Source organism: Octopus bimaculoides, chromosome 5 (genome assembly GCF_046866305.1).
Source record: "Octopus bimaculoides isolate indiv1 chromosome 5, ASM4686630v1, whole genome shotgun sequence".
NCBI lineage: Eukaryota > Metazoa > Mollusca > Cephalopoda > Octopoda > Octopodidae > Octopus > Octopus bimaculoides.
This window is the reverse complement of record NC_142932.1, coordinates 107,612,011-107,638,182: the sequence shown is the minus strand read 5'-3', so window position 1 is coordinate 107,638,182 and position 26,172 is coordinate 107,612,011. Positions and strand designations below refer to the sequence as shown.

General features: G+C 37.5%; 1 protein-coding gene and 1 long non-coding RNA gene across 2 annotated transcripts; one reads left to right on the top strand and one right to left on the bottom strand.

The window, feature by feature from the left end:
• Positions 1–37: 37 nt before the first annotated feature.
• Positions 38–12,713, top strand: LOC128247896 (uncharacterized). The gene is made up of 2 exons (XR_016241768.1): positions 38–177; positions 9,965–12,713. It is a non-coding gene; the product is annotated as an uncharacterized LOC128247896 (long non-coding RNA).
• LOC106883088 (small ribosomal subunit protein uS5) lies at positions 12,532–18,650 on the bottom strand. The gene is made up of 6 exons (XM_014933981.3): positions 18,520–18,650; positions 18,100–18,329; positions 13,409–13,516; positions 13,139–13,312; positions 12,865–13,024; positions 12,532–12,780 (listed from the first exon to the last, which is right to left on the bottom strand). The coding sequence occupies exons 2-6, from the start codon at positions 18,325–18,327 to the stop codon at positions 12,617–12,619; spliced, it is 834 nt and encodes a 277-aa protein (XP_014789467.1). The 5' UTR covers positions 18,328–18,329; positions 18,520–18,650; the 3' UTR covers positions 12,532–12,616.
• Positions 18,651–26,172: the final 7,522 nt, after the last annotated feature.

Sequence of the window (26,172 nt, the reverse complement as noted above, 5' to 3'; positions counted from 1 at the left end):
AGTCGGCGGGGAAGTTGGAGTGGCGGTAGTAGCAGCAGCAGCAGCGGCGGCGGCGGCGGCGGCGGCAGTGATTAGAACTCGGTTGGTCGATGGTGGTGACGGACCACAGTGATATCGTAGAGAAATCACACGAGATCACACGATATTTTTAGAGTTCCGCTTCATTCTGTATACAAGGTGCGATATTTTAATTCAATTCTAGTCAAATGTACGTAAACATACATAAATTTACCCCAAAATGGAGTGCACTTTTTAAACCATACTTTATTCCAGTTGCAAATAATCTATGTTTAGCCAAGAAAATATAAAAATATACAAAGTAACTTTTTACGCACCCGAATGATTGAAATATGTTTCTTTTTGATTTCTTTTTTTTTTTCATAATGCAATTAACAGGTGTTGTGTATTCGTTAACTTTTTTTATAAAATTAAACTTTACACATTTCAGTAGCAAAAAAAAAGTCTTATGTAACTCAGTCTATCAATTGTTAAACAAAATTTATCTGAAATATTTTTATTGTTTTTTACTTAGACAAGCATGCGTTTTATAGATGGGTCTTAAAGATTAGCTTAATTTTGTATGTCTGTTTTGTAAATATCTCTACTAGCAAAAAGGATGAGGTGAGACGCAGAAGTAGCCAGGTGCATGGCAAACCAGTGTCATGCGCTTCTGTATGTCAGCCACAGTTGCTGGTTCACCAGCCCAGCTAGGGATCCACTGGCTCTATTCGTCGAGCTGTGACAGCAGTTTGATTAGGATTTTGACCGAATAGTGTAAGGGGTTGCCAAATGAGATGTGGAATTTTGGACGGAGACTGACAGGGGAGATATGTATCAATGTGGCTGGAAACTATGTCCTCCACATATTCATAGTGAACTTTGCAGTTCATCGTTTTGGGACAGAGGAGCCCAAACCCATACCATCAATTTATGCGCCAAACCACAGGATAACGAGGAGGTTGAAAAGGCCACCCTAACAGACTAGACAGTCTTCAGGGAGGAGCTCCGAATACTGACAAGAAGAGTTGCAGGAGAGAGCAAGAGGAGAGCTGTATTCCTGGTTAACCTTTAGATTAATGCAGTAGCTCCTCAGAAGAGAACTGGTCAATTGACCTGTTCCAAGGACACCATTAATGAGTGCTTAGAGCAACAGTGAGAGAGGGCCCAACCACCAAGTCTTTGCAAGACACTTCTAAACATCAAGACCAACTGGATTTCTACTTGGAGTAGCCTTGCTTGAAAATAAAAGTAGTATGAAGGTAAAGATCTAACTTGGCACCAGGCCTAAGTAGATTCCCATAAAATGGTCTACAAGAACTAGTGAAAGGCTTTGGAAGGTGATTTGAAGGAGAGTTGCCTAATCATAGAGATGTGGAGAAGGGATATACATACCTAAAGAAGAGAGCTGAGAATATCAACCAACTTTGCATTGTCCAAGTATGGAAAGATTTTTTTTCCAGTATTGTGTCCAAGAGACTTTTCCACTTTCTGCTGAACAGTATCATCATCAGCATATCAGTACAGAAGGGAGACATACCAGGAGTCCCTAGCTGCCTTGAACACACAGGTGTACTGACATAACACATCAAGGAGAAATGACAGGAAATAGAGGACCTGGTTGTTCTGTGGCTGGATTTGGCCAACACTGCACAATCTAGTTGAAGTTGTTCTAGAAAGACACTATATTCTCCAAAGGTAAAACTACATCATCATGAATGGCAGGGTCCTCTTAAGATAAGAGTAAGGCAACCACACATCAGTGACAAAAATAGTGCAGAAAACTAAGTGGATCCTCTGGGAACTAAAGAAGTTTGTGGCATGGGAACAGATGAGTTTCAAACCTGCAAAATCCCAATGCATGGTTTTGTAGAAAGGATAAGAGGGTGGGTATGGGAAGATCAGATTCTATCCCACAGAAAAACTAGTGAAAAGTCTTCAGTTGCAATCTGGAGGACATCAATTCCATCAAGACAGAGCTGTGTACAAATCAGGGCTACCAGGAAGATCCAAGGCTTGGGTTTACCAACATCGGATCCTTGAAAAATTACTCTAGCCTTTGCTTGTCTACAAAAGTCCCCATGACAGTAGCAGAGGGCTTAGAGTTCGTGGTGAGCAGCCACCTTTGCCATGCTCTTAGAGCACATTGTACTATATAGAAACAGTAACAAACTAAGGTTTCTGTTTAATTCTGTCAGGGAAGAATTTATGGTGTCACAGGTATAAGAACATTTATAGGACACCAAGGTGTCTAGCACAGAGATTACTGTGAGAACAGGAAGGAAACAAAATGTAGTCCATCAAGTAGTTGAGCAGCCTTCCTTGGTGGTGTAGAACAAGACAGGGCTAGATTTGAATGCTCTACAACAAGTCAATATGACATGGTTAGCAAGCATCAGTGGAGGAAGAGTGGGCAAGCAAAGCAGTGACACTATGAAAACAGTGCCTGGATGAAGTAGGAGCAGGCAATGGAGTTGAATTATCATTTGATAGAACATCTGGAACTGGAACCCATAGAGGATCAAGTTCTTATCCTGTGCATCAAATCTATTTACATAAGGCATACCTCTGGTGTTCTATGACGGACCTTCAAGCACATCTTAAGCAGCTGCTCCAACGCACTGAGTGAAAGATTCTATTATTGAAGACATAATCTGGTCCTCAAGATCATTGCTGAAGCAATCAACAAGGGGATCAGTGACAGCAAAAATACCAGAAAAGCAGCCTTTATTGAAGAGGGAGAGAGGCTTACAAAAAGTCCCAAGAACAGCTCTGAGACATTACTTTCTGCAGCACAAGACTAGAGATAGAAGTTAATCTGGAGAAACAATTAAAATTTCCAACACATATCACTCAAACCTTGCTGAAACTAGATATCATTTCAGTTTCCAACACAAAGCAACAAATACTACTGGGGTTAATTATGCCCCGAGATGGAGGATGGAAAAGGCACCAGAGAGGAAGTGACAAGCATTGGTGGAGAATGTGGTGTTTACCAAGTGGTTGGCAGTCAAGAATTTGTTTGCAGATCGTATGCTGAGTAAGGCCTATGAAACTCTGGACATTTCAATTTCAGGAGTGAGTAGAAGAGCTATCAAAATTAATATAGAGCCTGCTAAAAAAGCAATTGGCTAAAAAGAGGTATCGTTAGGGTCAATAGAAAGCTGTTTGGACACAGGCCTAGGCTTGATCAACCTAGGCCAAGTCAATACCCAGTGACTCCAGGACACAACGCTATTGTGTCCAAGTATTACAGCTGTAGATGTATGTTAAACTCATATAACTCTCTACAAGCAAAAATTATACAACTCTTTAGCATTTGAACCAGCTATATCCAAACCAAATATTCTACTTGTTTTATGTTCAAACTGGCCAGAGTTGGCCTCTCACACCTACTCTACAATGTCATTCTAAAAATAATCACATCATTGAAATCTCAGAACTATGGGATAACACATGATTAGTTCAAAACCATGTGAATAAGCATTACATTTGACAGAGTAATCTGAATGTTAAAGGGTTAAAATCTAATTGAGTTTTATTGCAAAATCGATTTTATAATTTCTTTGCAAAAATTTATATAAATATCGAGATTTGTCACCTCTTGAGATAAAAATCTCAAGAGGTGACAAATTGATCATGCCTGGTAATCTTTCCAAATAATGCTTCAAATTAATGTAATTATTTACTTATAGTATCTAGATGCTTGGATATCTGATTCCTGAAATAGTTTGACATTTGATTATTTTGTAAAACATCAAAATTCTTAAGTCAGAAAAGAACAATATAATGTGTGATCAAAGGCAGCATGGATAGTGAATGGTCACAAATTAATATTTTGTTGTGTCTGGGGAGTCATTCTCTTTTAATGCCTTATTATTTAACACATTCACCAGTAAAGTTTCCACTCATTTATTTATTTTTCCTAAAATTTTCGTTGCATCTTGCATCATTAACACTGTCCATTCTTTTTGTATATTCGTGCACGTGTGTGTGAGTTAATGTGTGCATATACATGTATATATGCAAGCATGTAAGTGCGTATGCATGTGTGTGCATATGTGTATATGTATGTGTGTATGTTTATATGTATTCTGCATATTCATGTGTTTCTGTGTTTTTATGTGTGTCTGTGTTTGCATGCATGTGTGTCTGCCTCTGTCTCCTTGTGTGTGCATGTCTGAGTGTGTCTGTGTATGGGCTTTTGTGACTATGTACTGCGTCTGTATGTATGGATGTGTCTCCATATGTGTCCTTGTGTGAAGTAAAGTGTGTGTGTGTGTGTGTGTGTGTTTCAGTCTTCATTTGTGTATGTATGTGTGCTTGTCTGTTCATATTACCTATGTACTTATCCGTCTGTATGTCAATCTGTTTACATTCCTATTCATTTACCTACATATATATACATATATTATTATAAAATCTGGTAATTAATCATATATTAATTAATATCGATTAATTATCAGGAGGCCAGCACATCTAAAGAATCAAAGAGATTCAGAAATAGTATCTGCAATCTCAGGGGATTAAGGTACATTTTTAAAAAATAACGTTGACCACTAACGTGAACAATTAATGTGCTAGAAATAGATCACATCTTGTGTCTATTAAGACCTAAATTGTTCTCAACATGAAATATAGCAGCATACCAAAACGTGAGCGGGCAAGACATTTAAAATCACCTAAAAAAGCATTCTTAAACAGGTACCGGTTTCGGATTTAACAATTCTTACCGATTGTCCATTCCTTTGGTATGCTGCTATATTTCATGTTGAGAACAATTTAGGTCTTAATAGACACAAGATGTGATCTATTTCTAGCACATTAATTGTCCACGTTAGTGGTCAACGTTATTTTTTTTAAATGTACCTTAATCCCCTGAGATTGCAGATACTATTTCTGAATCTCTTTGATTCTTTAGATGTGCTGGCCTCCTGATAATTAATCGATATTAATTAATATATGATTAATTACCAGATTTTATAATAATATTTTACCCATTACCCATTTTTTCATACTGAATATATACGACGCAGTAAATATTTTCTGCAGATATATTCCTGGAATTAGCGCGCCAAAACGAAGACTTTTGAATTTTACCATTAAGCTGTAATTAGCAGAACCATATACACGCGCACCCATGGCGATGGGCAACTCTGTATATGATTCTGATGATTGCGGTTACATTACAAATCAGGCTGAAGAGGAATGGACAATCGGTAAGAATTGTTAAATCCGAAACCGGTACCTGTTTAAGAATGCTTTTTTTAGGTGATTTTAAATGTCTTGCCCGCTCACGTTTTGGTATGCTGCTATATTTCATGTTGAGAACAATTTAGGTCTTAATAGACACAAGATGTTATATATACATATATGTATATCAGAAAGATAGGCAATGACTAGTGACTGAGACCTTTGGAAATATGCTGTGCTTGAGAAGACCCAGCAAGCCAAGTGAGACCATAACCCATGGCCTATGCCAGTGGTATAACTAGCCCACTTATGCGTACCTTTCCTTCATTGGACACTAAACTGCTTGCAAAGACCTGTTGAGGCAAGTGAAATCGAAATCAAATTTGATGACAGTACTGCATGACTGGCATCCGTGCTAGTGAAGCGCTAAGAGCACCATCCAAGTGTCATCATTGCCAGGGTCGCTGACTGGCTCCCATGCCAGTGGCACGTAAAAAGCACCATTCGAGCATGATCATTACCAGCATCACCTTACTAGCACGTGAAAAACAACATCCAAGCGAGGTCGTTGCCAGTGCTGCTGGACTGGCTCCTGTGCAGGTGGCACGTAAAAAACACCATTTGAGCGTGGCCGTTGCCAGTACCACCTGAGGGCCCTCATGCCAGTGACACGTAAAAGCATCCAGAGTGGTTGACATTAGGAAGGGCATCCAGATCAAATTGGAGCCTAGTGCAGCCATCTGGCTCACCAGTCCTCAGTCAAACAATCCAACCCATGCCAGCATGGAAAGTAGACGTTAAACGATGATGATGATGAGGAGGAGGGTTTGAGTATACAAGTGTGCTAGAAAGAAGTTACATAACATTATATGTAATGAAACCAGTGGTACCTGCCCTAGATATAGAAGTAAAGACAGGAATAAAATACAAAGAGCTTGTGACAAAGCAAACAGGGTGAACACGTGGTACAAAACTGACAAATATCAAGGAGTGATGTTTGTAGAGACCACAGCCCATAGATTTAGAAAAGCTCTGAAGGAGACCAAACTTAACATTAAGATTCTTGAAAAGCCAGGAAACTCCATCAGATCACAACTATGTAGAACATACCCCCTTTGAGAATACCATATGCACCAATGATAACTGCATGGTGTATAAGGATTAACCCTGGCATTAACTATAGAACTAGAAATGTAGTCTACAGCAGAAGGTGCTTGTAAAGACAAGAACATGACATACATAGGAGAGACATCTAAGAGCATAGCAGAAAGACTAAATAGATATTTGAGACAATATGATGACAAAAAACAGTCCTCCATACTCTATCAACATGCCAAGGACCAACATGGAGGCAACCTGGGTCAACTTGACATCCGCATTTTATCTAAGCACCCAACACTCAGACAAACACATGAGTACGTCCTCATAAATGACACATCCCCAGTACTAAATAGGAAATATACGTAGTAGGTAATCATACCCACAGTTTATATATATATATATATACAGGTAGAATACACACTACTTAGTAATAAAAACCTAGACACACTCAAATAACGGACAGAGTCAACAACTATTGAAAAGGTTGCAAGACAACAAAAATTTTAGGAAAAATAAAGAAGTAAATGAGTGGAAACTTTACCGCTGAGTGTGTTAAATAATAAGGAACTAAGAGTGACTCTCACCAGACACAACAAAATATGCTTCAACACACAAACTCACATAAAGAATCTTGCAAACCAAATCCAAAATCGATGCAAATTAATAGTTACCCCTATAAATATTGGTTTCAAATTTTGGCACAAAGCCAGCAATTTTGGGGGTGGGGTAAGCCGATTATATCAACTCCACTGCTCAACTGGTACTTATTTTATAAACCCTAAAATGATGAAAGGCAAAGTTGATTTTAGAGGAATTTGAACTCAGAACAAAGACATAAAATGCTGCCAAGCATTTTGCCTGGCATGCTAACAATTCTACCTGTAATATTAATATAACTGGTGCTATGCCTTTACTATTCATATTATACATAAATGTCTTGTTTAAAATAATGACCACCTCTTCACTAAGAATTATTTTATGGACAATCTTGTTATATACAAACCTTTAAGCAGTCAATTTAAGTTTCATTACTCTCAACCTTAATGCTTACATATTAAAACAAAAAATTCAACATCACATGTGAATGAAACATCAGAAAAACAAAATCATTTGTATACCTACTGACTTATTGTAGAATATGCTAGCATTGAACCCTTTAGCATTTAAACTGGCTATATCCAGCCCAAATATGTTATCTGTTTTATATTCAAACCAGCCAGATCCATCTTATCACACCTACCCTTCAATGTCATTCTAAAATTATACAATCACATCAAAATTTCGAAGCTGAGATATTGCAAGATTAATTAAAAACCCTACCCATGCCAACATAGAAGGTGGACATTAAACGATGATGATTACTGTGAATAAAAAAGCATTATATTTGGCATCTGCTGACTTTTCACCAGCATGTTCTTAAGGCAAACAGAGGCACAGATGATGCACCCAGTGGATTATTCCCACTTCTAGTTGATGCCAGTTAGATGTCAACTGGTTGGCCAGAAGAAACCCTCTGTAATAATCCATGATGATATAGTTTTACTTTTGAAGAAGGGTAAATAGAACCTTAATGTAAAAAAACCCCCAAAAAACAAACAAACTTGGAATCAATACAAAACCATCAAATGGTACACCAAATGCCTAGACATGAACATATTAGTGACAGACTGCAGGCTGAATTGTTCAAGGGCTTAGAACTAAGATTAGATATATGAGAGGGTAGTACCATGGACAAAATATGGCATAGTGCAGTGGCATTTAAAAGTCATAAACTCTGAAGTTAAAACAAATACAAACTTATTCATTTCATCTGTCAAACATTGGCTAAGAGTATCATGTACCTTTGGACTATGACTAAGAAAGACCTGACAACTAAATGGTTAAAATGAATAGTAGACTGTGTACACACTAAAAATTAATATATTTCTTACAATATCCTAGTTGTGACTGGAATTAGAGATTTTAATGAGTGGCAACAGAAGCCCAAAATCTGATAGACAGTTTTAGTCTTCTACTATAATTCCAGTTACATTTAGGATGTTTTATAGGAATATTACTAACATTTGATTTGTTTTATCAACTGAGATGAAAAGGCAAAATTTACTTCAGCAGGATTTGTACTCAGAACGTAAAGGGACATAACTAAATAATGACAGCATTCTGCAGCAATGCAAATCACTGATCCTTCTCACTATCATACTTATTTTCAATTTGTTAAAGGCAATTAACGATATTCACCAGAACCTTCAATATCACCCTCTCTACCTAACAACCACCTGTACTACTTATCCAAATCCACTAGAGATCTAATTTTCTATGTGCCAGTGGACTCACAATGGCTAGAAATTTGATGGAAATGTCACCTCAATATCAGCAAAATTTTGAATTCAGTCTGCTCTGCAAATCTATCAAAATTTTATGGATACAATCCAGTCTTCATCTCTTGGAACTAGCTTCCAATCAGATCACACTATCATGGTGTGCTAATGGAGCCCATTTTGTCCTACACTAGCACTCTGGATTTAGATTTTCATATACATGACCATCCTGCTACCATGTTTAACAATGCCCACTTCTGCAAATGATACCCTTCATTCCTCCCTAATTTTCTCCATCTACATACAACTTGAACACTTTACACCAAATCAGAACTATTTCCATGCCTGGAAGCTTTGAAAGCTATCACCAAAAACAAAATCCATGCACTATTCATATCAAGAAAATATAGCACCACATAACTTTTAACACAGTCGACAACTAGAGCCCTCATGCTCACTATTACTGAGGACCTCTTTTGCCAAAAGTAGGTCCTTAACATTGGACCACACCCCTAAAGACCGGACCTTCTCTTCAACAGTGAGAAGCCTATCTAGTGCATGACACCCACTTATATTTCCTGACCCTACTTCACTAAATATTTTAAGCATCTTAACTTACTTCTGAGACCAACAGCTTTATCTGATTGAACTTCAATGTTTGGTTCTTGTTGAGTGTTGGAGTAGGACCTCAAACTTGCTTTTTCTTTATAATAGTATATTCATGCCTCTCTCCAAATTAAGGGCAAGTGTCATTATTCTGTACTTTTTCGTTCTCTGTAGTACACTGCCTTGTAGACTGGAACACTTCATGCCACAAGACATTTATCAACATCTTTGCTTCTCGACCTAAGCATACCTGACATTATGAATAGTTTTCTATCTTTTCTTTCATGTCTGTGCCTCATATTTTATGCCTACTTACAGAATTTATTCCACCTTGTCTGGATGGTACCTGAATAACTGTTTCTTCTTGATAGCATAAAATTAACTTTTATTTTGGCTCACATGGCAGAGATGTAAACAGAACCCTTACCCTTTAATTTTTTTTTTTACGGAATCCCACATTTTAGACTATGGAGATTCCAATTCCGAAAATTTTTCTTTAAGAATCGCAATTTCAAAATTTCAATCCGCCACCCCTGCAAAGATTTCTGAGTAATTTCCAACAGTAATATGACAAAGTGAAATTAAAGTGTTCATTTGAGGAAATATTTAAGCAGCTTGCTCCAGAGAAAATGGTTTTGAAAATAGCATTATTTCCAAAAGTAAAACGTGTTTACACACGCAATATGAATGAGCACTTCAATTTCACTTCATCACAGTATTTCTTTGTTATTTTTACTTTTTTTTTTCAGGAGTTTGCTGTTAATTTCTGCACTCATATTTTTTGTAACTTTAAAAAAAAAAAGTCATATTACTGCAGGAAACTACTCAAAAGAAATCTTTGCAGAAAGGTGAGTAGATTGGTTACATATTTCATGTTATTGCAGTTTTGTGAGATTTGGCTGTTATTTCTAGCACGCGAAGAGTCTGCTTGAAGGCCAAGGCCATAGAATCGGCAGGGGAGGTGATTGGAGTAAATTCTTTTTTAAAATCATCTCCGTATTTCACAAAAAAAATATCCGGAAGTGAAAAATGAAATGGGGGGGGGGGGGACTTTTTTCAGAATCTCCATAGCCTAAAACGTGGGATTTCATTTAAAAAAATCAAAGTGGGAAAGGGTTCAGTTTACATCTCTGCCATGTGAGCCTTTATTTTATCACATCCCTTAACCCTTTTGCTACCATATTTCTGTTCATCTGTTTCTTTCAATTACTTTAAATATAACAAAGAATTTAGTAAAATTACTTAGTTATCATTAAGCTAGTGTTAGGAACATGAATTGTGACTAAGGTTTGGTGAAAGATTTTAATTCAAAACTTATGAAAACAAGACATTTGTACTCAGAGCCAGAGCCGGTTTGGTAACGAAAGGGTTAAGACAGATTTGTATGAATGAATCAAAATTATATATACACACACGCATAAGTTTTTCAACCAGTGAACATCAATATACTGTAGATACAGAGACACCTAATTCACATTGGTAACTGGTTCTAAGCCATGAGGAAAAAAGAAAAAAAAACTGGCTGCTGAAAGATCTTAATTCAGATATTTAAATAAAAAATATATGAGGCTGAAAAATTTTAAAAACCAAAAAGCATACAAGACATTTACCTCATTGGTGGCACTAATACACTAGATTGATCAGAAGCATGGATTAGTTTCCAATTCTAATCAGGCTTAACATGTAACAAGAATTGGATGATTTTCCTCATCATCCCATATAATCTTATAAAGGAACACTAGCCCCCATAATTCCTTAGCAAAGCACTCAGCTTTAAGATCAGTCTTTTCAAAACAGGTTACTGATTTCTCCATATATGCAAAAGCTTGCTGAATTTTGTTCTGGTTCCAGTTGCTGTTCATGAAACTATATCAACTCATTTATAAATAGTTGCCAGTCAGCATCAAATAAAGCCAATGCACTTTTGCCCTAGACCTAAAGAATAAAGATCATGTCACTACTTGAATTGCACAAACCACAACAACCTGGCCTCGAAATCCTGTAATGCTGTCAGGATACTTCTCAAAAGTTGTATAATGAAAGTGTTCTCTCGAATTATTTTGACTCCTGGTGATACACTAAAAGGTCTGCCATTCAATTAAAAGCAAGCTGTTCCATTTCTTTCATCTTAGAAAACTATAAGCCACACAATTACTGTCACTAGCGTTTCAGTATATAAACGATAATTGATAGGTTGGATGAGGTGCTGACAAGGACAATGTTTTACATTCTTAAGCCTATAATAGATATTTGCCCAAGTGTATTTATGATAACTAAACAAAATACTGTTACTTTGCTAGCAATTAAATACACAAAGCAGTTGCTACGAATGTGCAATGTGATCTATCCATTTAGACCACTACACTGTTTTGCTAATGAGAGGGGAAATAACTTTGTATTTTACAAGATTAATGTTGCACAGGCTCCATTTGGATTATAATTGATTAGTCAATTGTATTTGTAAAAATCCTTTCGTTACTATTCATGACCAGCCGTCAACTAAGTCACCTGCACATTAATAATCTCACAAACCAAATAGTTTTTGGATGGTAATCTTGCCAGACGTATGCTTAAGGATTAAATGGAATCTAGTATTTTTTATATAATCATTTTAGAGTATATTTTTTATTTCATGAGGATAAGTCACTACCATTCTTGACAGCCCCCTCACCTGTGTTTACATCAGGTGAAGTTGTGAAAGCATCCCAATTCTGTAATAATTAGCCTCAAGTCTGTATCCCAAAACAAAACTGTATATATACATCTTTTAAAACTAGACAACATTCATAATACTTAAAACATTTACAGTTGAAAAAAATCTTTTTTTTTATTCCAGGCAATTATCTAGAATTGGTTACTACCTTGAAACCTAACTGATTAAGTCGCTTTCCATCATTCCTCTAACAATGGCACTGTTCTTGTGCTATATGAGTAAAACCATTATCAAAAAAATTTTAATCAAACCCTAGACTAGCATTTCGACAGACCTGGCACCAAATTATTTCCTCATGAAACCTGGCGAACTTATCCACATCCCGCAGTACAAACACTGATGTAGCCAAAACAAAGAATCCCACTACAGCAGTAACCAGGCAAAACCAGAAGCACAAAGCCACAGTCTTGAGGACTTCAACCTGGAACCATACAGTTTAATGCTTTAGATTGAAATGACAAAAATAACCATTAAGATGTAAGAGCCAGTATGAAAAGTTAAACACTGGCTTAATATCTATTCAAGACCAACAGCAGAATCCTTTAAAAACTTTCCAGCCTAATAAATACTATCAAAATTATAGAAAAATACAAAACATCAATATTGAATTCACTTTTTTATTTTTTTTCTATTTAAAACACGGCTTCACCGAGGGGACCACAAGCATTACATCAAACTTGTAAAGTTATTAAAATGGTTTGTCCTCCTGCCTTGGTGCTGGTAACTTAGTGTGTGCCTTAGCCAAGAAGTCAGAAAATTCTTGGTACGGCGACCTGGTGAAAGCATTGTCCTTCCATAAGTCCGGTGTGAGGTAGGCATAGGTCTCTGCAATGGCGTTGTAAGTGGCCTTGGCTGGAAGAGAAACAACAACCCGTGAAAATATGGAAATCAGTGAGACTAATAATCAGAAGACATCAATTATTGATGTACACTTACCGAAGTTACCCATGGTTGCTGTACAGCCTCTAGCTTGAGTGTATACGTCATCTATTCCAGCCATATTTAGAAGTTTCTTTGGAACAGGGGCACTCACAATTCCTGTGCCACGAGGAGCAGGAATGAGGATCACTGTTACACTACCACACTGACCAAGTACCTAAAAGAGAAGTGTTATGTATGCTAACATTAAATCTACACTTCAAGCAAGTTTCAAAGATTTTCAATTTTGAGAGTATTGAGTTGTGTTCAGATCAGGATATACTAGCCTTACCTTACAAGGAACAGTGTGAGGTTTTCCGATTTTATTACCCCAATAGCCTCGTCTGACTGGAATGATAGACAGCTTAGCCAAAACTATAGCACCTCTGATAGCAGTTGCAACTTCTTTGGAACATTTCACACCCAAACCAACATGGCCATCATGGTCACCAATGGCAACAAATGCCTATATAAAAAAAAATGTAAAAATTCATGTAGCAATAATAAGCCACTCTTAATTATATTTCAAATACACCAAGTTAATTTTAGCTTTTTGCTTTACCTTAAATCGTGTTCTTTGACCAGCCCGAGTTTGTTTCTGTACAGGCATAATCTTCAAGACTTCATCCTTCAGGGTTGAGCCCAGGAAAAAATCAATGATTTCTGCCTCCTGATAAATAAAAAGCAGTATTTGTGTCATAACTTTATATTAAGACTAAAATATAGACTGGCACATCTCAACTACAAAGAAGTTAGTAAAATAACTTAGTTATTCAGCTAGTGTTAGGAACAAATTGTGACTATGGTTTGGTGGAAAATTTTAATTCAAACCTTATGAAAAAACATTCGTACTGTAAGATGAATCTCTTTAGGGTTAGTAAGGATATACCTATTAGGATACAAAAAGAGCCAGTTACAGACGGACTTAATCTAATGTAGGGGGAGCAGGTAGTATATATAATGTCTTTAAAAAAAAAAAAGGAAATATCAAAGTATTGAGAAAGAAAAGGAAAAATGGAAGCAGAAAAACATTTTAAATATAATTCCACAACCCAAGAGGAAGTACTAGTGTCAGCAGGGGTAAGAGAGCTCTTACCCCTGCTGGCGACAAAGGGACTCTCACTCAGAGTAAAAGGCAGACTGTATGACGCATGCGTACGAACAGCCATGCTACATGGCAGTGAAACATGGGCTGTAACTGCTGAGGACATACGTAAGCTCGCAAGGAATGAAGCCAGTATGCTCCGTTGGATGTGTAATGTCAATGTGAATACCCGTCAGAGTGTAAGTATCTTGAGAGAAAAGCTGAACATTAGAAGCATCAGTTGTGGTGTGCAAGAGAGACGATTGCGCTGGTATGGACATGTGGTGAGAATGGATGAGGATAGCTGCGTGAAAAAGTGCCACACCCTAACAGTTGAGGGAACCCGTGGAAGAGGTAGGCCCAGGAAGACCTGGGCTGAGGTGGTGAGGCAAGACCTTCGTACATTGGGCCTCACCGAGGCGATGACTACTGACCGAGACCTTTGGAAATGTGCTGTGCGTGAGAAGACCCGGCAAGCCAAGTAAGATCGTTGCCAGTGCCCCTGGACTGGTTCTTGTGCGGGTGGCACATGAGATGCACCATTTTGAGCGTGGCCGTTGCCAGTACCGCCTGACTGGCTCCCGTAGGATTTTCGAGCGAGATCGTTGCCAGTGCCCCTGGACTGGCTTGTGCGGGTGGCACATAAAGACACCATTTCGAGCGGGTGACACGTAAAAGCACCCACTACACTGAGTGGTTGGCGTTAGGAAGGGCATCCAGCTGTAGAAACTCTGCCAAATTAGATTGGAGCCTGGTGTTGCCATCCGGTTTCACCAGTCCTCATCGTCCAACCCATGCTAGCATGGAAAGCGGACGTTAAACGATGATGATATATATATATATATATATATATATATATATATAGCACGGAAGACAAGACGTTAATCTTTGATGATATACACACAAAAAGGGCAACAATTTAAAATTACATCTACTTAAAACAGCTAAATTAATGTCTCAAAAGTACAAAAATTACGCAACAATGAAATGTTACTGCTAGTTTGAGATAGAGATTCATAGAGAAAATTACCTCACCCAATTAAACAGTATCGGATTTACTCTTCCTGTCCGCAACGTCCCAAACAGAAAGGAATTCAGTTGGGTGCTTTTTGGGCAGGGTAAAAAATAGTATTTAAAGATAATCAAAAGCCGCCAAGTTTAAAAAGGTTAACGGCGTACATGGCAGACAAGTCTCCCACTTAAAAAACAATTTTTTTTTTTTTTTTACGGAAACCCACGTTTACGGCTATGGAAATTGCTAAAAAATCGCAACAATGATTTTAAGGTTCGGAAATCATAAAATGGTATGAAAATTTAATTTCATAGGCAATACATCAAATTGTATATTGTTATCTCGAACATTTTCCTCAGAATATTTCTTTCCTCACGTGCAGTATAGTACCTTATTTTCATCAGATCCAGCGATTACGAGCAGCTTAATGTTATTTTAATTTTGTCTATGAATTTTTATAGAATAGTAAGGGCATCGTAATATATTTTAATTTATTTCAAGCAGATAACACTACCACCAATGCTTATATAATAAAAAGAGGCATGTTGCAAGTATGCTCCCTCCGGTTTATTTCTACGCGACTTTCAGAAAAATGGATATTTTTCTTTTTGGCACTGTCAGAAGTGAAAGTGCTCACTGCTAGTGAAGTATCTGTCTGTCTGCCTGCCTGTTGCTGGCCTGTCGATTCTTTGGCTACTGACAGCTAATACCATAACTGGCCGGAGCGAGCTATATGTCTGTCTGTCTCTCTCTCTCTCTCTATCTATTACTCGAAAGTTATTGGAACAAATTTGACACCTATATCCATGCGTTTGAAAACACAGAGTATAAGGGTACTACTAAAGCAGAGTGGTCCCGAACGCGCAGACGCGCTAGCTAGTCGTGAGTGGTCGATCCTATTATTTTTAAACTTCAAACTTCATTTGTTTTCTATTTTGATAAATTCTCTGTTGAAAATTCGGGACCACTCTGCTTTAGTAGTACCCTTATACTCTGAGTGTTTTCAAACGCATGGATATAGGTGTCAAATTTGTTCCAATAACTTTCGAGTAATAGATAGATAGATAGAGGGAGAGACAGACAGACAGACATATAGCTCGCTCCGGCCCAGTCATGGTATTAGCTGTCAGTAGCCAAAGAATCGACAGGCATGCAGGCAGACAGACAGACAGATACTTCACTAGCAGTGAGCACTTTCACTTCTGACGGCTAATAGCACGATAGTGCCTTCTTTTTTAATTGAATTTTCTACAAACACGTTTCAGATGCCTATTCCGATTATATCGAAACTTGCGAAAACTTTTCCAGAAAATTCATATTTTGGAGGTTTTTCTTTTTCATGAAACTTTCAAATACCTTTCAGATTGAGATTATATTGGAATTTAATACGAAGAAATAATCGTCGGGCGCGCGCATCTATCTAAAATCCGAAATTTCGATGAGTGTCACTGTGTGTACGTGCTCACCATTCTTTCCCACCACATTAAATTCTGATATAATCATAAAGGGATATTCATTAAAAAATTGTGAGTTAGGAGGAAACAAAGCCATTTTCTCTTCCCACTCCTGTAAAAAATCCAACAAAAACAAATTGTGACTAAGGTTCGGTGGAAAATTTTAATTCAAACCTTATGAAAAAACATTTGTACTGTAAGATGAATCTCTTTAGGGTTAGTAAAGATATACCTATTAGGATACAAAAAGAGCCAGTTACAGGCGGACTTAATCTAATATAGGGGAGCAGGTAGTATATACGTCTTAATAAAAAAAATTAAAAAAAGGAAATAAAGTATTGAGAAAGAGAAAGAAAAGGAAGCAGAAAAACATGTATTTATAAATATATAATTCCACAACCCAACAGAGGAAGTACTAGTGTATGTGTATATATATAGCACGGAAGGCAAGACGTTAATCTATGATGATATACACGTAAAAAGGGCAACAATTTAAAATTTCATCTACTTTAAAACAGCTAAATTAATGTCTCAAAAGTACAAAAATTACGCAACAATGAAATGTTACTGCTAGTTTGAGATAGAGATTCATAGAGAAAATTACCTCACCCAATTAAACAGTATCGGATTTACTCTTCCTGTCCGCAACGTCCCAAACAGAAAGGAATTCAATTGGGTGCTTTTTGGGCAGGGTAAAAAATAGTATTTAAAGATAATCAAAAGCCGCCAAGTTGAAAAAGGTTAACGGCGTACCCGACCCCTCTCCCACTTAAAAAAACAATTTGGAGGAGATGGAGTATATGTAATCTAGGTATACCCCCCGCTTTTAAATTTTTTTTTTTTTTTTTACGGAATCCCACGTTTTAGGCTATGGAGATTCCGATTCTGAAAAAAGATTTTCAAAAATCTCTTTATCAAAATTTCGATTCCCCCCCCCCCGGGTCTTATATAGATCCACAGGGTAAACCTAACCCTAGTTTTTGTGAGATTTGGCTGTTATTTCTAGCATGTAAATAGCCTGCTTGGTGGGGGGGGGGTTGAAATTTAAAAAAAATTTTTTTCAGAATCGGAATCTCCATAACCTAAAACGTGGGATTCCGTAAAAAAATAAATAAATAAGGGGGGGAGGGAGGTTCAGATTACATATAGTCCATCTCTACCTAATCGAAATCTACACCATCTGAAGCGTATTTGTAGAACAATTCCTTAGAAAGCCAGCACCGTGTCTACAAATATAGACATTTAACTATGACAGAGCTTAAAGCATGCAGATTTGAAACAATAGACAATAATGACGGCAACAAAATAAACTCGTTAAGAACGTGGATATTATTACTCCGAAATGCCGTCATCTATCGCTAAGAACACTCAGAGTTCACAGATTTGAAGACAAAAAATAAATGTTGATTGTAGCTACGTAAAAAAAAAAACACCGTTTTCGCATTTTAAACTAGAATTGAGAGAAGGAAAAGCTATAGAACCTAAGACGAAAATTTTTACGTATAAATCTGCTATGACAGGGCTTGTGCACATGCCGCCATAGCAGTTGCTGTTCTTAGCTGTATCACCACGTGTCTTTATACCGAGTTGAAGATGTTTCATATAAACGGACTATTATCGACTTAATTAGCAGTTTAAACATCGATTTAAAGCAATAAGGTAAACTAACAAAACTAAATAATATAGTAAATACGTTTATATACCTTGATTGGATGGGAGAACAGGTAGATTTCTTCAAGGGTCTTGATTTTGCCGTCTTTCACCAAACGACCTAATTTAGTGACGGGAACCCATTCTTTGTCGGCATCTTTAGCACCACGACCTCTTCCGCGGCCTCTTCCACGTCCACGGCCACGGCCGCGACCACGTCCTCTACCACCGAAACCGCCTCTGAAACCTCCTCTGCCACCGGCTGAAGCTGCGTCCGCCATTGCTACAAATTAAATAAAATACAAATTTTCTTATCACAATATCCCTTAAAATTATAAGTAGCTGACATGCTTGAAGGAGTATGTTTATAATCTTCAAAATATATTTACAAATTAATCATCCAATGAAGGAAATAAAATGAAAAGAAAAAATTCTAATAATCCAAGAAATAGAGACAGAGTACACCAACTTACATGGTCTGTGAGAAAGAGGAGGCAGATTTCATTTCGGTATTTATATTCAGTCGATTATACCGGAAGTACCCTCTAATATATAATAGACTCTTCTAACTAGAATTTCGTGCGCTCCAAAAGGAGGGGTGGTAGCCTTAATGAAATTATGTTGAATCGTTTAAACGAAAGCTAATGTGTTATCTAGTATTTATATTACATTTTCTTACATTAATAGTTTTCAACATAAATTCTTTGGTAATTAGAGGCAGTAATATTTTTGAAGCTTTACTGTCCTAAACATGCCGTATTTAATACTGTAGAAGGGACAGAAAACAAGTCAAAAGGATAAGTAAAAGTGCCTACTGTAAAAAGAAAATGAGATGAAAAAAAAGTGTGTTGTACAGTAATCCCCACCTTCCGTGTACATTATGTTGGGTAATTCATCAAATAGAGATTGATAAAACAAATACTGGACTTTGGGGCTGTGGCACCTCTTTCAATAGTTTAAATAATCATATTGACCTCAGTATTTATTTCAGTCTGCTACTTATATCAATTTCTATTCGTTGAATTACGCAACAGAAATTTTTTTTTTAATATTTCCAAGTTGTAGGTACGGAGAGGGGATGGAAAGACTCCCCCTTCCATTTTCTCTTTTTTTTCCGCCAAAAACACCCGTTTTCGGATACGGAGATTCCGGAAAATTGTCAAAAATCGGCGTTTTGAAATTTCGCCCCCCCCCCCCCACACACACACACACAATTTCTTCATTTTTTTTTTTCCCTAACCTAACCCTAAAACCCTAACCGTAACTACAAAAATTTCTGGAAATTTTTTTCAGAAATCATAATCTCCGTATTTTGCCCCATATTTTGAAAAAACAATTTCTGAAAAAAGTTAAAAATGGAGAAATTGGTGGTGGCGGAGGTTATTTCAAAATGCTGATTTTTGCCAATTTTTTTGCAGATTCGTATTCTCCATAGCCGAAAACGGGGGCTGGAGGGGGGGGGGGAGAAAAAAGGGGTGTTTGAGTGGGGTACTAGAATAAGTTTTGCCAAGGGGATGCTCACATTATTTTTGAGAATCTGCAGCGAGATGTGTAGCAAAAGTTGTTGCGGATGGTTCAATGTACGTTGTCGGGTGTGGCAAAGGAAGATAGGCATGTTGGACGACATCAAAGGAAAACAATGATGAAAGCATCAGAATGTAGTTTACATAATTTATTTGATCAACAGTGGCATCTACGTTTTGGATACACAAATCTTGATTTACAGTATCAATGAAGGAACCAACTCTGTCGAAATTTGGTGAAAAATTTGTGGTGGTGTATTGAACACATTTTCACCAAATTTGGCAAAAATAGTCATAACCCTAATGCTAACCCTAATCCTAATCCTAAAACCCTAAAGCTAAAACCAGTACAAACACACGAACAATGTCATAAGTAACAGTACCGCCGATAATTGTTGACAAACAACGGCAGTAATTTTATTCAAGGGAAAAAATCCCATTACACTGCTACAACGTGTTGTTGACAACCCACAGCAGTAATTGTTTTCACCTAAATACACGTCAGTGATTGGTTGAAATTACCGAAATACAACTTTTAGCATGAAATAACTTTGAATATACAAACTTTTCTTAACAAGGCTAAGAGAAAAAGATGTTTTATATGACACATTCTACCAGTATCCCAAGTTTGAAAGTGCTTCGTTAGAAAACAAATGGTGTCCGCCAAATCAGAAAGATCCAATATTTACACTTTCTCTTTTAAAAAAAGGTTGCAGGATGTCACGTGCAGTTACCAGTAAATGTCCATAATATGGTGTAAAGTTGTTAATCTGAAGCAGGGATTCCCAATGTGTGTTCTGCAAAGCCCCAGGGTTCACTGAAAGTTTTCAGGGGCTCCCCGTTTTTAAAAATAATGTCGAAGGATTCTGCGGCAAAAAAATTTGGGGAACCACTGATCTAGCAATTAACTAAATATTTTTAGGCTTATCGAAGTCATGTCTCAACAACTTCATACAGTGGTGTTTGCTGTTGTTTGCCAATAGTGCTGTCTGTGAAATACGTTTCTAACCATGTAAACAGATGAGCGTATGACACATGTGTTTATTGTATTTGGAGGTGAGGAAAATATAAAGGGAGCCACTCATTTAGTGATTAATTGAATGTTTTTAGGCTCATCAAAGTCACACCTTTGTACGAATTCAGACAGTGGTGTTTGCCAGTGTTCGCCAATAGTGCTGTCTTTGAAACATGTTTCTCTCCCTATAAAAAATGAGTGTATGATGCATGTGTTTATTGTGCTTGATGATGTATGCAGGCTTGCAGCATATCTTGTGCAATTTACCCAAATACGACAACTTTAACACGAAATAACTTCTAAAATATGAAATTTTGTCAAAAACATTCAGAGTAAACCGTGCTCTATCTGAGAAATTCTACCAATATTCGAAGTTTCAAACTGTTTAGTTAAAAAAATATTAATTAAAAAATCTGTGATTGAGACGGAATAGATCCCATACATTTTAGTAATGGTGATGTAGCACCCATCAACAGATGTGTAGTGCTCGCTATTAAATGGTGCTTTACTATAAGCACCGAGCACTCCCCCTATAGAGCAGACTACAGTAAGGCAGTCACACAATTTTGTAACAGTGTTATTTCTACGTACAAGATAATACAGTACCTTGACCCAGAAATGTCTTGTTTGTGAAATACTAGAGTTAACATTTATACAGGGACTATGGAAAATTCACAATTCTTTGGTCAAAAATAGGGGGTCAACTTTCACATGAGATCGACTATTACTCGAGTATATATGGTACATACATATACATATATGCATATATATAGTCATACATACATATACATATATATACCTAGGCCTATTTCCTATTGTTTTTTTTTTTAGGTGGAGGTAGCCACATGATATACACCAGACATTCCAATCATTTTCCAGCTCAAAGGGGCAAGCCCCATTCTATGCTTGGGTCAATCAGCAGCAGGGCCCAACAGCATATACTGGTTTACCCCTGCCACATCATGCTGGTTCCGTACCCCTTTGAGCAACATCAAAATTCACTCATCCATCTACAAACACTCTCCAAACTTTCATATCATTCATAAACTCTCTTGCCTCTCTCACTCCAATACCTCTAACCACTAAAGCTTTCCTCACTCCATCCATCCACACAAACCAAGGTCTGCCTCTGGTTCTGCTGCCTATCACTTCAGCCTTCATCCCCCCTCCCCCCTTACCATCCACTCCATGTGGCAAAACCACCTCAGCATTCATCTATCCAATTTGGTTGTTAGTTTTTCTCTCATTCCTGCTTGTCTTCACACCTCCTCATTCCTCATCCTGTCCATCCATGTCACACCAACCATAGCCCTTGGACATCTCATCTCAAACACATCTAGTCGCCCCCTTTCCACCTCTCTGCACCATATAACATTGTCGGCACAATCACACCTCTTTTTACTTTCATACTCAACCTTTTATTCCTCAGCATACCTTTCACATTATCTCCAAGTACCTTACTTCACTCTGTATCCCACCTCCTCAGCCAACCCCCACCATCTGCCGTCACATGACCCCAGATACTTAAAAATACTCACCTCCTCTAACATTTCACCATTTATACTCACATCCATCCTACCAGCCATTCCATCTCTCAAACATCTCATCACTTTACTCTTAGCTACATTCACTTTCAGTTTCCTCCTCTCGCACCCTCTTTCAAACTCTACAACCAGTCTCCTCAGTTAACCTTCCAAATCCACTGCCAAGCTGTATCATCAGCAAACAACAATTGACTCACCTGCCATTTTTCTCCCACTATTTGGGCTCCCCTACCAAAGGTTCTAACATTTACCTCTCTCACCATACCATCTATATATAAATTAAACAGCTACAGAGACATCACACAACCCTGTCTTAACCCCACCTTCACATCAAACCACTTACTTCACCACCCACCCTAATGCATGCCCTACTTTTTCTATAAAAACTGATACACATATATAAGAACACATACAAACACCAAGCCTGGAACCTTCCAAGTGTTAGATCTGCAACTTACATTGAATCATGAACCCACATGCATTTATGCATGGGTGTATATTTGAATGCATATGTATGCATGTACATATATATGTAGGTATATGGATATGTTTGTATATGCACACGTATGTACAGATGTATTTGTATGTGATATATACACATATGTGCTGAATTTGTCGTATGCTTTAAAACTGTTTCTATCTCTTTTCTGGTTCTCCTCTTTTCTCTGTTTTATTTTGGCTTTCTAGATACTTATTTGACTTTACCCAGACATAAACTGAGACTTAACTGACCTCCTGTTGATAAGTATTACCCAGACATATAAACACATGTGTATACACACACACACATATGTATATAATCATACTCATATATATATATACAGGGTGTTCCAAAATTAAGGCAACCAACTTGTTTCAATTTGGTCAATATTGTTATATGTTGGGTCCAAGTGTTGCAATGCAATGGTATGGGAAATACAATTATGTAACTACCACATTTATTCAATATGACTACCTTTGTTTTGAATCACAACCTTAAGTCTAGGTGTGAATGTTTCGCACAGCACGCAGTTATTCTTGCAGAATCAAAGCCCTTTCCTGGTGCAATTTTGCCTTCAGAGCATTGAGCAAAGCATGAAGAGTGCTTGGGACCCTCGTCTTCAAAATGGATCATACAGAAAAATCCAATGGGTTGAGAGCAGGGCTTCTATGAACAATGGAATGTTTTTTCTGAAACCAGTGGTTTGAGATCAGGGCTTCTATGAATGATGGAATGTTTTTCTGAAGCCAGTGTTGTGTCTGTTTGGAGCTGTGGGGTAGTGCTAAGTCCTGTTGGAGGCTCCAAGGTGCACCTTGAAAGTATTCATTCGTCCATGGAAGCAGGTCAGCTTCCAGAAAGTCGCTAATGTATCACTGGGAGTTAATTTTAACACCTAAGAGCACAAAAATGAAGGGAGACTTTCCAGTGGCTGTTACAGCCGCCCAAACCATAACTGACTGTGGATTCTGACGTCGATTTACGAGTCTACCCTCAATGGAGTCAGATACATTCCAAAATCGGTCGTTCTGGTGGTTTACTGTCTGTTCGATGTCAAATTTCTTTTCATCAGTGAACATCAGGTTGGGCAATAATCTGACAAGGGATAAGACGGCTTCTCTCAAGTCTAATGACCATATAAACTTGTGTGAGCTCATGACGGAGGATCATCTTGCAGAGGTGAGTCCTGAGATCCTCTTTCAGCACTCGATATATAGATGTTCCTTATTTTTGATAAGCTGAGGGGGTCCGCACACTTCTTTTTTCGGCTACGTCCAGGTAGATCAGCGGTGGAATCAGTGTCTTGAAATTTCTTGACAATTTCCTATACTGTTGCTCGGTTAATTTTAAGCTTTTTCCCTATAGCTGTATTACTTTCGCCTCCTTTGTGGAGGGCTATGATTGCATTTCAGTCTATAGCCATTATCTAATTTATAAATCTGAATTTATTTTAGTCTGAAACAAAAAGAAGACACACTAAGCTTTTATAATTATGTATAATTTTCCTTCACATCTTATCACATTTATTGATAGTTATGAAAGCTCGAAACTTCGGTTGCCTTAATTTCGGAACACCCTGTAGTACCTACATATACATACATAAATATCAATGAAAAACAATAAATATATATGTTGACTAAAACAAACATACGTCCACATTCAGATGAACATGATCAAAAACTCTGCAATACAAACCTACCCAGATAAAAAGTCAAAAATTTAATACAAACAATACACACTAGGTTAAAAGTTAGTTTAAATAAAAGTAAACCTATCCCTCCTTTCTTCCCCTGCCTCTGCTAACAAATGCTTATTTATTTAACACCACGACCTCCCGTTTTTCTATTGACAACTTTATACCTCCTACCTCCTCATAAAGTTTTGATTACGTTAACAACTCCTACTCCCACTACCATCTTTATCTTCTCCCTTATGTTATTTGCTGAAATTTTTCTTGCGTTTGGATATATAAGCGACATCAAATCCACTGTCATAATGTCTTTCCCTTTCGATACCAACCAGGCCGTAACCGGCCGTGATTTCAGCACAAATCTCGTTAGTACATTCGTGAAAACACGTGATTTCGACTTTATGATTTTTTTGGCGGCGTCAACGAAAAGTGGGCCACATGAGTTGGAATTTCTCCGTTTTGACGGGGATTTTTCAGATTTTTTTTCACGGTGCTCTTGGAAATGATCTGGAGCATCTTTTTAATCCGTACCATCTTCCCCTCTCCCGACCAATTTTGGTTGATTTTGTTGGCATGATGATTTTTTGGAGTACGCACTAAACTATAGAAGCCTTTTCGGTAAAAAAAAAAGTAAATATTTTTAGACGGAAAGGTGTATGATTCAAGGGAGATTTGGCTGTTATTTCTAGCATATCTCATTACCTGTAAGGTTTAGGGTTCATAAAAATCAAATTTTCAAAAAATCTTTTTCGATAGCATATATGAGTTTATTATGCTTATTAACGTGGAGAAAATATTGAAAAACATCAATACTTGTCAGAGTGAGAAAGAAACGAGGAAGTAGTCGTGGGATATGCCAGAAACAATAGCCAAATCTCCCTTTAGGTACACACCTTTTCATCTGAATTTTTTTTTTTTTACCGAAAAGGCTTCTAAAGTTTTAAGTGCGTAGTTCCCCACCAAAATCGTAAGCTCGGCGCTCTAACCACTGAGTCATGCGCCTTCACAATGCCAGACCACACATCAAAAAAATAACATTGGCGAAACTACAGGAGTTGGAAGTTCTCCATCATCCATCATACTCACCTGATCTTGCCCCCACTGACTACCACTTCTTCCAGAATTTGGATAACTTTTTGACGGAAAAAATTTAATTCAGACGATGCTGTAAAATAGATCTTCCAAGATTTTGACTCTAGATTGCCAGGCTTTTACAGTTCTGTGCTGGACAAGCTACCACTGAAATGCCAAAAGTGTATTGACAATATGGGTGCATACTTTGATAAATAAAACTATTCCAAACTTTTTTTCTTTTCTACAAATTTTATACTTGACAACCTAATATTTTGTTGAATTTGCCTATAATTAGAGTCACTTTGAGACAAAAGTTATGCAATACAATTGATTAAGAACCTTTTCTTCAATTGTGTTCCAAAAATCACACTAATATTCTTTTATTCTTTTACTTGATTCAGTCATTTGACTGCAGCCGTGCTGGAGCACTGCCTTTGGTCGAACAAATCAATCCAAGACTTATTCTTTGCAAGCCTATTATTCTATCAGTTGCCTTTGCTGAACTGTTGAATCAAAAGGCTTTGGTCAGCTCAAGGCTATAGTAGAAAACACTTGCCCAAGGTGCCACACAATGGGACTGCTTCTGCTTGGCACCACTGAAGCTATATTTCTAGTAAGGCAATTGCAGGAGAAATATCTAGCGAAAGACAAACCCCTGTACTTGGCTTTTGTTGACTTGGAGAAAGCCTTTGACAGGGTCCCTCGATCCATTATCTGGCGGTCAATGCAGAAACTGGGAATAGACGAGTGGTTGGTAAGAGTTGTACAAGCTCTGTACATGGATGCTGTCAGTAAGGTGAAG

Bases quoted from the DNA above. Each gene is read 5' to 3' on its own strand.
- LOC106883088 (XM_014933981.3), bottom strand. From the start codon at position 18,327: ATGGCGGACGCAGCTTCAGCCGGTGGCAGAGGAGGTTTCAGAGGCGGT. The intron at 13,025-13,138 runs GTAAGGCTAGTA...CTTCTCTTTTAG, and splicing joins CTCACACTGTTCCTTGTAAG to GTACTTGGTCAGTGTGGTAG. The intron at 12,781-12,864 runs GTAAGTGTACAT...TTTCTCTTCCAG, and splicing joins AGCAACCATGGGTAACTTCG to CCAAGGCCACTTACAACGCC.